Source organism: Aythya marila (assembly GCF_965140915.1).
Source record: "Aythya marila genome assembly, chromosome: 10".
Lineage (NCBI taxonomy): Eukaryota > Metazoa > Chordata > Aves > Anseriformes > Anatidae > Aythya > Aythya marila.
In genome coordinates, this window is record NC_139051.1 from 2,195,713 (window position 1) to 2,211,268 (window position 15,556).

Consider the following 15,556-nt stretch of genomic DNA (forward strand, 5'->3'; position numbering starts at 1 on the left):
AAGCATTCATACACCATTTTTAAAAATAGTTACTGCATAGCAGAAGTACCCCAACTGTGATCAATTGGATTGCTTCCAGTCTCTGGGTTATTTATTGGAGGTTCACTGAGAACTGATGGGTTAAAGATGCTTTCTCTGCTCATTACCATCTGAAAATATTATGTTTTCCACACAAGAAATTGCTATAGATGCCCCAGGGAAGCAGTATGATTGGGCTGGGAGGGCGTATTTCTCTTCAGTAAGAACATTTTGGAAAGCTGCTGTTCTGTATTTCCATGTTGTTTATATTAGGTTATACATGAATGATAAGACACAGATTTTTCCCCCCAGTACTTCATGAAACAATCTGTAGGAAGCATAAGAACATGCTGTTTTTAAGCATTAAAAATAGTCGTTCATTTAAATTAGAAACAAACAAAATCGTTTCTCTTACACCCCATAATTAACACTGGAGAATTAGCCTTGAGGTGAGCACTGAGACAGCTTCTTTAGTGAGCGTTATTGAAACAGAAACTGGAAAGTACATTTGAGTAAGTAGCCATTTTATATATAGTGGCAGCTAAAAATATAGATATTTCTGTTCTTGGAGTAAAGGGGACTCCACTGAAAGGCAATATACCTGTACCTGACTTCCTGCTCTCTGTGAAGAGATGTGGTAACTCCGTGACTGCTGCTCTGAACATTCACACATGACAGTGTTGAAAACAGTAGCTTTTTCAAGGGGGGCTGACAAAAGCAAAGGGAGCAAAACAAGATGTGGTTATTGGTACTTAAGTTAGATTTAGCTGCAACAAAACGCATTTTCCTGCAAGGGAATGAGAAAAGTCTATGCAGTTTTGTCCTTTTGATCATGTGGCTATGTGCTCCATGGTTTGTATGCTTAATGATTGGGCTTGGGTTTGTTTTTAGCTCTCAGCGTTTGATGTGAAATGATGGCAAGCCACGTACACTGATATACAGTCTTTCTCCTTGACCATCTAAACATTATGGCCAGCGTGATGAGGGTTTTTCTGATCCTCCTATGGACAATGATTGTGGTTCAGCTACACGTACCTCAAGGTAAAGCAGGTAAGGTGTGTTCCTTCCTACCAACGTGGTGCTTCAGCACTGGGGTGACCAAGGCCCCATGAGGTGTTAGTCAAATGTGCTGTTCTACACGTAAATGAAACAGGCCATGGCATGCCCTGAGGAGAGGCCCACAGATGTCCATGCTGTGTTAAGATGCTTCCTGGGATCATTTTACCCTATCTCTGTGAGATTTCTCCCAGCCAGTGCCCAAGGACTGCTCCCAAGGGCAGTCTGGATCACCTTTGCTGTGAGAGGGGAGGTGTGCGGGGTGTGTAGGTGCAAGCTGTGTGCCACTAGGCCTCCAGGCTGACAGTGGCTCCTGGCCTGGTTTATTTATCCATGTAAATTTGGGCAGAACAGCAGCATCGTTCAGGATTGCAATTTTACTTCCAGGAATAAAACTAGACTTAGGTGCAGAAACTTGATGACATAAAGCATCATTGGCAGCAGTCCTGGTATACCAAGAACCTTAAGGTTGACCTTTTTTTGTGGACATCTCAACAAGGAACATTTTAAAGAAAGCAGTTCGAGGCAGTTTGTGTTGGGGTTTTCTGACTCTTTATGAGGCTGTTTTTCTAATGCGAGGCACTTGTTTGAAAATGGAACAAATGGGCATTAAAAGCTGCCTGAGAGATGGCAAATAAGGGAGGACGGGCTCTGAAGAACTCTAGAAATGGAGGGGAGTAGATTGATTATTTCACTGTGTTGCTATTTATATGCTAACATTTTCCCCCAGCATGAGACCTTCATTTCCATAAGAGCTCCAGGAATCCCTCTTGCCCTGTCATTTTAAATTATCATTCCCATCCTTCTATGTTTTCTTCCATTTGTGCTTAATTCCTCTGTTCATCATACTTTTGTTTCTCTCGTGTATGACTTCTTGTGGCTGTCAGCCTTCACTTAGAAAGCCCCCACGTCATGCTGTTCTGCCAGCCTGTGTGGGTGAGAATTGATCACACGGCTGATCACTTGATCGGCCCCATTCAGTATGGATGCCCAGCGCTTATGTAGCTGTCAGGATCAAGATTGAAAAACCTGAAACTAATTAATAAGCGAAATGCAATATGTCATTGTGATTTACAAGTTGAAACTGTTGTAAAAAGTCATTTTTTAAGCTAAGTTTTAAGTAGACTCTTATTTGATGAAGTTTTGGGTGTTACTTAAAGATACTTTTCAAATATTAGAAACATTTTATTAGAAACTGTTGAGAGAATACAATATTGAAATAAAATCTGTTATGGTTTTCTTCTACTACCCTTTACTTATAAATAGCTAGTGGTCTAAACAATGCACTGGATTATTGCATTGTGAATATTTTTGTTTTCTTCCTTACAGTTCAGGTTTTCCCACCCGTTAACTTTACCCTTACGGTCTCTGCATTAGCACGAGTACTCCTACGCTGGAAGCCAAACCCTAATCAAGAACAAAAAAACTACACTATTAGATATGATGTGAAAATCTTAGCTCCTGTGTCTGAAGAGGTAAAATTAAGTCCAATATCCTAAACAGTCTGAATTCCTGTTACAGCAGCAAATCAGAGTGCAGTATGTGTGATATGTCTCTTGAATGATTGACATATTGAGTCACTTACTCTCTTCCACCATAAACAAGTACTTTGAGCACTGGGTAGATTCCTTTTCATCTGTGCTTATGGGTACAGTTCTGCTGGGACAAGGGTTAGGAATTGCCCAGGGAATTGGCAGTTTCTGCAGCATTCATCTTGAAGGGAAAGTTGTAGACTGGGTTTACGTGATACTGCTCCCCATTCCAGTCAGTTTATTTAATTCAGATTAATGCTAGGTTATCGTTAAAATGTTAGACTGTGTTTTGCCACAGCTATGCATTATAGGCAAATTTAGGTAAGATAAGGGTCCTGTTGTCTTGACTGAGAAACTTTAAACACTTGTGTGGATTATTTGTCCTGTCTAGCTTTATACATTTAATATAACCAGCTCAGCTAGCTAGCTGGTTTGCCTCTGCTCCTGACACTAGATGGCTGGTTTGCTCCTGTGGGCTATTTAAAGCAACTAATTTAAGGCTTTGCTGTGAGTCACCATCTATGGGACTCCTGCTGTGGAAGCACAGGATGGCCAGGGCCAAGCTAAGTGATGAGCAGGTAGACACTGCCTTCAAGGTTTCAAGTAACCATATAGTGAGGCAGTTGCTAAAGGCTCACCCTTTGTAGAAGATCACTCTTTGCAGGTCCCTTAATTCAGCTTCCATCATATGTTGCTTTATTATTATTATTATTATTATTATTATTATTATTATTATTATTATTATTATTATTATTATTATTATTATTATTATTGTTATTATTTATTATAGTATGATACAAAGAAGACTCACAGTTTCCAAACAGCTGCACTTCACAATGGTTTCTCTGCACATATTCGGACGTTACTTTTCCATAATGGCCTTCAGATGACAAGTGACTGGGTTGCAGCAGAACTCCAGCCTCCACCAGGTAAGAAGAAATGCGAGGGAGGTCTGAAGTTTGTGTTCTGTACTCGTCTGTGCACAAGACATCAAAAGGTGACAGGTTTAATACTACATGGCATTTTCCCCTACACCTGCTATGTTGGTTTTACCAAACTATTTAGTCCAGGCCTTTCTCTACAGCTGTGAAGTCTGGAATATAATCTGGAGAGGCACAACATGGATAACTCATACAAAAAGTTTCTAAAAATTCCTTGCTAAGGCAAAGATAACCTACTTTCATACGTTTTATGATAATGAAATATGATATTGCCTTGAATTACAAGGTGTATGTGAAATATGTAATGATGTGTGGTATAGCTTTACTTACAGTGGCTAGGAATATTCATCCTTCCATTGCTGATAGAATCGTTTGATATATAAAACACAAAGAAAATATACAACGTAGATAAAACATACCAAAGAGTTTAACCAGTGTCTTAGAAACATGATTTTCTTACAACTTCTGTAATGAGTTATTTTTCTTGTTTTTCTATTTTATAATTCTGTGATTCTATAGGTGCTGCAAATACAGCTGTCACTAATTTGTCCTGTGCTACTCAATTCACCATTTTTAGTACCGTTTCTCTCCACTGCACTTGGCTTCCTGGCAAAGGGGCACCAGAAGATACCAAGTACTTTCTGTTTTACAGGTTGGTGTCTTCTCCCAATTTACTCAGCAACAAATTTCTTTAAGAACATCATTTATCACAAATGTTTTAATTTAGGTATGAGACCTGCACTGAAGAATGTCAAGATTATATCAAAGACAAGTGGAACAGGAATATAGAGTGCAGATTTTCAGTGACTCATATTATTCCTGATGAGATCGACAAACTCATTGTAATACATATTAATGGGTCTAGCAAGTATGCTGCAATCAGACCTTTTCAGCAATTATTTAACCAAAATGCCATTGGTGAGTAGAAATGCATTTAAAAAAAAAAAAAAAAAAAGTAAATGTCTAGCAGGGTTGTCAAAAGATTTGTAAATTAATATTAGTGAACTGAATTGTCCTTGATGCAGGTGAAAGCATGTGCTGGTTTTGCGTGGATGTCAATGAAACTGGAAGGGAGGATGAGACAGAAACTGATGGCTTCAACTAACTTAGATTTTAATCATTTGTTATAGAATGACAAAAATTGAAAGAAAAACTAGAAAGAGAATTAATATTCTGTAGCCTAAGGATTATTTAAATATACATTTTCTATTGAGTTAATTAATATACCTTCAAGTAGTTTTTACTACCTTTTGTTTTACATCTGTTCTTTAAAAGGAACACAACATTCAGGATAACCATGCCTTAAAGGAAGGCATTAGACTATAGAATAAAAGGTGTTAGCCATCAGTCTCTTCAACCCAAGGAATTTATTTTCCTTCATCATTAGTTCCATGCCTTTCACTTTTTTTGTACACATGTAACATTTCCCTTTCTCATAGCTTTATTAACATATAAAACATTTGACATCATTTATTTTTAGAAATCAGCCTCATAATAGTTGCCGATCCATTTCTATGATTTTTTCCCCATTTTGAGCAACTTTCCTTCCTGCATTTTCTTTTTATTTTTAATAAAAAGATTTTTTTCTAAACAGTCTATTATTAATTTCACGCATTTGTGAAAAATAATTTAATAAATACCTCCCTCCCCAATAATCTACTTTTTGAAAGCTTTTAACTGGATTTTTAAACTGTTTTCCCTTAATTATTTTCTGTAATATAGTTATTCCTCCCAAATCCTTTTTTTTTTTTTTTTTTTTTTTCCCAAAATGTGAAATAAATTCAAGGATTATAGGTCCTACTTGGAAACACTATCAAGTTCTAAACTGCTCCAATTGTTAGAATTTTAGCTTTGCTCTATAAATAACTGGTATGATTTTCTTTTTGTAGAAAAAGTGAATGTTCCCAGAAACGTCTCTGTATTCTTAGAGCAAAATGATCTCCTGGCCACATGGGAGAAGCCAATTTCTCCTTTCTCTAAAGAGTGTTTTGAATATGAATTTTACCTCATCAACTTGAAGACAGGTAACGAGCAGGTAATTGCTTTTCTGGTGCCCAAGTATTACGTCATGATCCCTCCTCTGAGCTGAGTGTCCTCAATAGCTAGAAGTTGCCTTTATGCAGCCTTGGGAAAAAGCCTCGTATTCATGGATATGGTACAAATTTAAAATAATTTTAAATAAAACCTGCATCAGTGCATTTTTTGAAACTACGGATTATTGATGAAACTCGTGTCCCATTTGTGACTTTGGTACAAAAAAGCCAAAGTCTCATCAGTTTGCACATTTTAATTCTTCTTTTGGACATCATTTATGTCTACAACAAACTACTTCCAAGACAGCTTGGAAAACAGAAGGACAAAAAGGAAAGTTTTATTGCATCTAGCTTTAACAGGATGAAGGTAGAAAATTCTGAAACTCCAGCGTGAAGCGTCTTAAGGAAGAATCCAAAATGAAGCATCTTTCAAAAACTTTGCCTAAGACATAGGTGTATTAGGAGAGAAATTACACTTATAAATAGAGTTATTTCTTCAAAAGCAAGGCCTGATGCTCACTCTTAGTCTAGTAAAGATTTTTTTAAAAATAAAAAGATGAAAAAGTTTTTTTTTTCTGCCTGAGTTGCCTAGCCATAAGTAATCTACAACAGTATGATATTGTTTTTCTAACAGATATGGAACACATACTCAAATGAATTCAGATTACGGATTGACGTTACCTGCAAGTATTCCATACAAATAAGAGCTAACCATCATATATGTTGTAGAAGAGGATTTTGGAGTGACTGGAGTGAAATTCTTTATGTTGGTAAGAATGATATGCCCTTGTCTTGTAAAAAAAACAATACATTGTAGTAATTAATACATTAGAAATAAAAAATATCCCCCCAACTTTTGGGCATGTAGATTATTATTATTTTTTTAAACAGTTTGTTGTTTGTATATGCTTATGTTTTCAGAGTCTATGTCTACTTTAGACTAGCTTAAGGCCTAAGTTCTAGCTAAGGCCTTTTAATTACATTACTTCTTTAGTTTTCACATATATTTCCCTGGCATGCACCATGATACTCATGCTGGAAGTTAATATGAGTGGTCATGTCAATTACTAGTTTAATAGAGCTAGCTTAAAAAAAAAAAAAAAAAAGAAAAAAAAGAATAGAATAGAAAAATGAAAACAAAACCAAAAACACAACAAAAACCAAAACAAAAACAGCATGGTTTTAGCATCTTTGGAACATAATAATTTGCCTCACTTTGTTCGTATTTTCTGCTTGCTGAACATGGCTTTTTTTTTTTCTTTTTCTTTTCTGGAAATAGCAGTTTTCTTATCATGGCACGTTATCGACTGTTTGTTCATAGACATCCTGCTTTGCTGTTATCTTTTGAGTTTCTTCACTTCCTGGTTTTCACAAAAAGAAAAGAAAAAAAAAAAGAAAGTAGTCCCTTACTCTCTCCTGTTTACTATACTTTTTCCTGTAGCAGCAGTCCTCTGGCTTTGCTAAAAATTGAAATATAATTCTGCTTCCTTTCCTTGAGCTGTGGTGATCAAACCAGATTCAGTGCAGCCATATGCTGCCAAAAAGAGCATTGTGAAAGTGGATCTTGATGCCATCTGTCTCTGAGAGGTTGGTTGGAAGCACTACAGTCAAACAAAGCTAGATACAGAAATCATTAATGCAGCTGAGTAGGCCGGCCGGCCTTATTAACTATGCATGACATCAAATCTGTGAGATGGTAGGTACCTGTGAATAGCTGCTGCCACGACTCACAGTTTAAAAGAAAATCTATAGGTCAAGTTTGGGACAGAGAAATACCTCGCAGCACATTTGTGCTGTCCTGATTCTGCTTTCCCAGCAAAGCTGAAGCATTTGAAGGCACCTCTACAGCAGCTGAAATGCTTTTGGAGCCATCTCTGTTGTGCAGCGTGATGATAACTGGGGAACCTGGGAACGTCATCGTTACAGACTCCTCCACTAATGCTCAGCAAATACCAGATATGGAAAATCCACTGGGATGATAAAAAGAGATTAAAAGAAAGTTAGTCTTCTGTTAAAAAATGACTAAAGTCTCAGACATATCAGGATGGGCTGTAACACTGGCTTGGGCTGAGAATCCTCAAATCCTACTTTCTTGAATGAAAATTAGCCATCCTACCGTGCTTGTTGAAAAGCTGACTATGTTCCACTGCCACGGTGGTACAAAGGCCCAGGATAGATCCATGCAGGCATGCTCGTGACATCGCCCTGCTTCTGGGGCCTGCTGTGCCACTGCAGCCTTTGGTGGAGATGGCAGGCTCAGCTCCCTGTTTCTCAGAAAGAAATCAGGCCAAAATTGAATATTGTTTTTTCTACAGCACCAATAAACCCATCAGGCCTGCTGCTGGCCGATTCATGTCCTCTCAATTACCTGGTAATGGCGGAGCTGACATCTTGATGCATGGGACAGGTAGTTATCGGAAGCACACACGGACTCAGCAACCTTTTGAAAATGCAGTTCAATGTAAATGCTTTTGTTATATGGCATAATATGGCACAAAATAATGGTCATGGTCACTAAGCATGCCTTTTTAAAATGGAAACGTTGACCTTGATAGAAATACCTGTCTGCTCCCAGGCAGAGGCAGTAGAGAAATTCTCCCCGAGGAAATGCAGCAGCAACAGCTCACAAGAAAAATTGGGCGTTTCAACATCTTTTTTATAGGGAAGCTAACAAAGTCAGAGAAGTGTAGTTGTTGGCTAGAGAGGATTAACAGAAATGAAGAAGGGTTTAATGGAGAACTAACAGGTTGTGCCTGAGGTTATAAGCAAGCAGTGCCTCTGCTGGGTACCAGCCATGCGAATACTGCACGGCGTGGTGCATCCCGGGGTGCGGCGTAACACAGCCTGGCATCCTGGTGGTACTGGCAGAGCAGGCACTTCACACTTCTTGGCTTGGTGGCAATAAAATGAAAGAAATGTATTGATGAAATAAAAAATTCAGCTTCATGGCAACTATTCTTGAAGCTCTACACTTCAGTTTTAAACAGAGGTAGCAGGTCTTCATAGTTTGTGTGTTAAACTGTGATCTGAATATAAAACAGCTGATGAAACCTTTTGTAAAAGATGTGCTTAAAAATAACCTGTGATAAAGTGTATGTTTTATATATATTATTATTTTTTTTTTTTCTTGAAACTCAGGAGAAAACAAACAGGAGAATTTCATAGCCTGGATTCTGGCTGTGCTCTGTGTGTCCATGTGTGCTACAATCGTGCTTGTTGGTATAATATGCAAAATGTAAGTATCAATAACTTCGTTGTAATTACAGTGTAACTAAATAGTAGGTGTTGAACAGGTGTGGGGTGCCATTAAAAGCTTTGCTTAATTTTCAGGAGGGGCACCAAGTTCAGTATTCAAGCATAATTATGCAAAGCAAAAGTACCGAATCCTCATTACACTACATTACAGTACATCCTCATTAATTATTTATAATAACATTCAGCAAAATTGGAAAGGTAAGAGGGTTGTTCAATTTAATTTTAAGCAAAAAAAAAAAAAAAAAAGTATATATATACTGAGTTAGGAGAATTTCTTAAAAACCTGTTTGTCCACATCTCATTTCCTTACTTAAATGGATATTGTTGGGTCAACAATTTCCACAGGAGGATTCTGTCTTTAACCCTGGTGAAACTGCTAAGAGCGTCTTTCATGGCTAAAATGTACAGTCCAGTATTTTCTCAGTCGTGTCTACATCAGCCTGTACAACTACACTCAATACTGGGCCCCAGGCATGTGGTCTGAATTACAGGTGACATCAAGGAGTGTGGTAGATGCTCCGAAGATGTAGAAATTCTGGTCCTTTGAGCTTGTTGCTCCTCCTTACCCCTTATCAGGAGGAAGCGTATTGAACTGTTGCTTGTTATGAGCTTTTTAAACTATTTGTTTAGCTTATTGTTAAATACTACAGAGGCTATAGATGCCAAAACAGATGCTTTATAGCCCAGCTTCCCAAAATGTGCTGTAAAGAAACCCAGCTACATTGGATTTCTGTAGCAGTGACTGATCAGGTCATAAGTGATGAATTAACGAATCAATGTAATTACAAGCTTCTTCCCTGAAACATGGAGCAAGCAGCAATTATCAGGTCCACAATAAACACAGCTCCCAGTAACTTAGGCGCTGTCCTCAACTCTGCTACTTATTTTAATTAATTTCTTTAGTGCCTTTTAAATTATTGGTCATCCTGATAGGTCCATGACTATTTTCCTTTTTTATCAAATAAAGAAAGGTCTTCTCTCCAGGAATGTTATATTAAAATAAATGTTATTAACTCTCCCAAAGCATCTGATATCCATAATAACCTGTTCTTAAGTTAATTTAGTTAGTCTAGCAGGTCTCAACAAATAATTGTCTTTGGAAAAAGAAAGATTAACTATACAGAGAGTTTATATTCATATTGCATTTCATATACACATGTTCTTAAGCAGCCTTAGTATGTTGGTGGATATCTCCAAACCACCCTTGCAAACATCACAGATACCTGTATGGACTGACCTCTCTGTATGGCTGTAGGTCCTCCACTGCTCTGTCACCAACTTGATCAGCTCTCCCATCTCTGTTTGGGATAGCCACGAACATCTTTGTCCAAAAACAATTAGTAGCACTCATAATGCTCCTTATTGTCCCATGGAGTTTAGCAACTATTTGGATATTATGCAAATACCCTTGAAAAGAGATGGGGAAGAAATTGGTATAGATTTCTACTCAAAGACTGGCTTGAAGATGCTGTACTAATGCATTTTATGAACTTTAATCCACTGAGCAAATTTAAGCTAGCATTTCCAGGATCAGATGTTTGACACTGCACTGGTAGCTTCTAGGATTTTCTCTCTGCCTGACTGGTGTATAATTCTCTAGCACCCAAAGGCTCATTACATACCATCTTTGCCAAAGCGATTAAAGTTTTATCTGCCTGCTGTACTGAGTTTCATGGTTTTGCTATCTTTCTTCCGTCCATCCCTGGCAGTTTCCTACTCAGTACCTTGTCACTTCTCTACTCCATTGTCCCTTTCTCTAGTCCTCCAGCCCACCCTGGGAGGAGGTAGGAAGTGCAAAAAGATGAAGCGTAGTGCTTAGCCTGCACGTTTATTGAATGTGCAGATATTAAAAGTAGAACAGGTTCCCTAGATCACAATTTCATTATTACCCTCTTTCATTTTTACTGCTGTTGAAAATTCATGAAGTGTACCATGCAATTCAAGCCACAGAATCATTTCAAATTTCATACAATTTGAAGGCATTATAAGGAATTTCATTACACCAAAGACTTCTATAAATTTTTCTGTATAATTCTTGGTGACTAAAATCATCAGAAATAAAGACCACTGCTTGGGAAAAAAATATCCCAAGGCAAGACAGCCCTCTGTGACTGGATAATTGCTTGCAGTAGCTGATGGAGATATTTTCTTGATAAAAAGTACAATCGAATGCTTCCCTAGTTTGCCCTCTGTCTTCATGAATGAGCATCTTCTGTACCTCCTTAGGCTGTGCCTCAGAATACCACTTTCTCCTGGAGGTGAGCCCACAGGAGGATGTAGTTAACAACTTGCTCCCAGCTGCTCTCCACTTAACCGAAATCAGGCCAGTGAGCAGCCCTCTGTGCCCTGCAATCAGAGCAGTCATCTGGCCCTCCACCAGGTTCCCCTCCCTCCTCTGCATGCCACACCAGTCCCTGACCAGCAGTCACCAGCCACCCGCTACAGGGAAGTCCTTTGGAAAATGTCACAGGGAATCTCTGGGGAGGCAAGACACTAGAAAAGGCACTCCAACATACTGTGAAAAATGTTTTATCAGCCTCATTGTAGAGGTTAGAAGAGGGAAAAAAGAGCATGTTCTCTTACTTATCTCTCTTTGTTTATCTTAGGCCTTTTAATGCCACAGCCCATGGGAAAGTGGCAAATTTCAGCAAGAGAGACAGCACAATAGCTAGAGTGAAAAAGCTGAAACACCGAGTTAAGCCACAAGGGTCCTGTAGAGTGTTTCTAAAGCCTGAAGGTGCAAATAAATGCTGATGGAAAGGGCCATGATCTTACCCGAATAGAGGCAAACACAGATGTCGGGAAAACTTTATTGGACAAAATATTTTAATCACTTAACTCCAACTTTTCAGTGTCCTGCCAAAAAAGACCAGGACCATACTGAGAGCATCACTGTAACCACCCCACCACCGCCTCACTGCAGACTCTTGCACCTGAGGGGCATGCAACCACCATGAACCCGTGTGCTTCGGCCTCATTTCTGCTGAGCGTTTGTGCACCCCTCCTTAAGTGACATGTAACTTACGCTTTTTGGTGACTCAATAAATAATTTTGGTATGGCTCCATCAAAATCTTTCATTGATAAACAGCACAACTAGAAATGCGTCCCTTCTAGGAGTTGGGGGGAAGAGGTAGAGGACAGACCAGGCCCTTGCTTTGCCCCCAGAAGTGCCAGGCCTGCTGCACACCTCGCTACCAAGGGCCCTTTCAGATCCACCCTGTAGGAAGTGATCCTGTTTCTGTTGAGCATAATAAATTATTTAGATTACATTAGATGTGTCCTTATCTAATCTATATCCTAATCTAATCTAATGTCATGTACCAGTGTAAACCTGGTTTCAGAAAGCAAAATGAGCCTTTGTCATGTCACAAGGCAACTAAACTTGCACAGCAGTAGCAAAGTAATTATTGGCTTTCTCCACACAAAACCTTCCCATGGTCAAGAAGAGAGGCCTTGATTTTGACCCTGGATTAGCTGCTCTTGTTGGCGTTTGAAGCTGAACCCAGGGTCTGTCTGGAATTGGTAACCAGGACAGAGGTGAAACCATGAGGCCTCTGGGGCCTGGCCCCTGGAAGGCTGGGGAATTGTGATGGAGTGAGGAGCCATGGAGTACCTACACACTGCTTTTCCTCCCCATAGTCTAGGTTCTGGCTTCACACCCCCTTCATAGACCCCAGTCCATGTGCAGCAATGGGGAGACGTCCCATAGTTTGCTCGGTCAGGTCTTCTGTTGTGCCAGCAGCGGTACGTCCCTTCCCTTCACCAAGTAATTAGTTATGCAGCAATGTCTCCTTCGAGGCAGCAGCAGCTCAGCCAGGAAGTTTTGGCTCTAAACTGATAGTCAGAAAATACTTGGAAGAAACTCTTGCACGGGGAGGGTATGGGAGAGAGGGAGAGAGATGAGGATTTTTTTTTTTTTTTTTTATCTCAGAATGAAAGCTATGGAAAAGAGTAAGAGAGCAGCAGGAATTTATTTTAGACTCCCTGCTGAGGAGGAATAACAGGATAAAAGAGAACTTGACAGAAATCAGAAAGCTTTCAAAAGAATAGTCATAATAACATAAGCGCTCGGATAACCAGGCACCAGGCAGAATTGTCACCAAGTGCCACGGGCAGGAGCAGCCCTGCCCTCGGTCCCAGCGGTGAGGAGGCAGGAGGGCTGCTGCCAGGCCTCCACACCTGGGCCACGTCTCTGCTTCATGGACATCAAAGCATCTCCGCACACTAATTCTGGGCAAAATCCTCTAATCTCCAGTCAGGCCATGTTCCCATTAAAACCTGACCCTACTTGGACCTCATGCTACCCAGAGGTAGAGACAGTGAAGGCATTTTAGTGACTGAAATGCAAACTCTGTACGCTGGGGTATGTCAAAGCCAAGAAAACGTTTGCTCGGCAGCGCTTGCTATCACAAAAATACCCAAGCCTAGTACATTTAGCCAGGCTAAAGAGCGTCGGGCAGGACAGGAGTGTCTCAAAGGGTGCTAGCAGGATGAGTTATTATCCCGCTAAGTGGAACCGTTTACTTGTCAGCCCTCTCTGGCCCCACTCCTTGCCTCCTCAGTGCTCCCTCAGCACACAATTATTTGCACTTGCTCTCCTACCATAACGCAGAGGCAGATTATGTCCAGAAACCATGATCTGAGCAAGAGGCAGCCTGTCCTGAATGTCCAAACAAGGCACATGACAGCGCAGCCCTTGGGAAGCAGCTGTGTGTGAGCAGAGAGATGAGCGCAATTAGTTTCTCTCCAAGATGGGGCTGTTACTGCCTCGCTGGATGGGGCAGCGCCCCGGTTCTCCACTACAGCTGCAGGGGACAGGCTGTTGGGGCCCCTCCTTTTTGTCATCCACTTGTCCCCAGGGTCCAGAAGTGTCCAGTGGACCATTACTCTCTGCTCTGATCCCTTTGAATCCGGTGCTGCTGCTTCCAGCTGCGGATGCAGGAGGGGAGCAGGAGGGCTCACAGGGTAGGACCTGGCTTCTCAGGGAGAAATGCGCTGCTTGTCAAAGGCTTCATCCATCAGAAAGAGCAGTCCTTTCATAGTCCTCTGCCACTGTTTTTCACAGGAAATTTGTATGGCGTAAACTGTTTCCACCAATTCCAACACCCAGCAACAAGTTCAGAGATCCCTTTCCAAATGAGTATGAGGTAAAGTAACATTTTTATTTATTTTTTTAATGATTGAAGGAACATTTGTGCTTTTGTGCTGCTCTTTCCCTGTAGGACTATCAGCACAGTCTGTTACTGCTGAGTTACAGCCTTTTGACCTCTTAGAATTTCTAATGTCAGCATTGAATGTGGGCTCAGTTGCCAAATGTGTTGTGCAAAACCTGTCAAATAGGAAATAGGTGGGTGCAGCTAGTGTAACGCCATGCGTTGCCTTACCTATGGTGTCCCGTGGAGTCAGCCCTCACATTTAGCCATTTGGGAAGCTGTGTGTGTAGGGTCAGAGCCCACCTGGCTTTGGGACCACCTCCTCTGCCAGGGGGACAGAATGCCACAGATCCAAGCCTGCAGTAGCCCTTGTTTTGACCTTGTTTGTGGAGGATAAAAAACAAATGAAAATAAGCCCAAAGGGGAAAGGCCTATTCCAGAGCACTGGGCTGGGGAAGGATTAAGTGCTGCTGTCTGGTTTCTATCATGCAGGGCATTTCAGCCACAGGGTGCCGTACCTGTGGCTCTGCCTTCTGCACAGAAAGCCGCTGGAGCTGCTCCTTGCAGGAGCCTGGCCAGGCAGAGCCCTGCCTTGGCAGGGACTGCAGCTTGGCTTCTGGAGAGCTGATTTATTCTGTGAAACCTAACAGTGAGAAATGCTTGGGTCCTACTGCTAAGCTGGTTTTAAGCCTTATTATGCTTGCTGTCACTTCCTGGTAAATACATTTGCCTTACAGATAAGATAAAACTCCTCATTGTCTGCTCAAGGGAAGTGCTGCTCAGTAACTTGATTTTAATTTGTCCCCTCAGAATACTGGTTTGATTTTCTGGGCATGGTTATTATTCCATGGTCTGGTCAAGGAAACAGGCTTAAAAGATTATAGTATAATGTTTGTTTTTAATTAAAGTTGTTGCTCTAAAATAATATGACTTAGGGTATCACACATAAGAACATGAAAAATAGCAAATATCAACACTGCAGCTAGAAAATGTGAGCTCACTTAGCTAACGGAGTCAGTTGATAACCTCTGCTTACCTGCAGCTCACCACCTAAATCTCCTCTTGCTTTTCAGAGAGCACGCACCTGCACCAGCGAGACAGAGACGGAGCTCGTCAGCTTCGACGAAGATCTCTCCTGCAGTGCCCTGGATGACTCTGTCTTCTGAGGCAGCGCAGGCTCACACAGCAGGGCCATGCCAAGTCCCAGGGCACCCCACGTGGGGATGAGCTGCCCCACAGAAAGTCATGGAGTAAGCAGGGTGTAAGTGCACGGAACTAGTGCCATGGTTCTTGCATGAAAAAAAATAATCCTGGAAAAGAGTTGGTGGCTTTTTTTTTGGTAGGCAGCTTAGTCTTTTGGATTTGTTTATTTGTTTGTTTTAAATACTTCTGACAACAAGGATGTAAAATGCAAATTGGGATTTTTGTGTAGCAGTAAGGTACATGGTACTGGTGCAGGCAGTAAGGTACATGGCTGGGGCCCCTGGCAACTGGCAACTGTTCTGGGAAATAGCCATGAAACCCTGCAGAAAACTGACAAGCAGCTCCCTGAAAAAGAAAGAAAAAA

The 15,556-nt window shown here is 40.7% G+C and overlaps 1 protein-coding gene across 1 annotated transcript; it reads left to right on the forward strand.

Annotated features, from left to right (window-relative positions):
- Nucleotides 1-960: 960 nt before the first annotated feature.
- Nucleotides 961-15,155, forward strand: IL5RA (interleukin 5 receptor subunit alpha; the record flags this gene model as incomplete). Its single annotated transcript, XM_082767778.1, has 10 exons — nucleotides 961-1,068; nucleotides 2,404-2,549; nucleotides 3,397-3,535; nucleotides 4,067-4,199; nucleotides 4,275-4,465; nucleotides 5,437-5,582; nucleotides 6,215-6,350; nucleotides 8,719-8,815; nucleotides 13,902-13,983; nucleotides 15,063-15,155. Exons 1-10 carry the CDS (start codon nucleotides 987-989, stop codon nucleotides 15,153-15,155), a joined length of 1,245 nt encoding a protein of 414 aa, XP_082623904.1. The 5' UTR covers nucleotides 961-986.
- Between the last annotated feature and the right edge of the window lie 401 nt (nucleotides 15,156-15,556).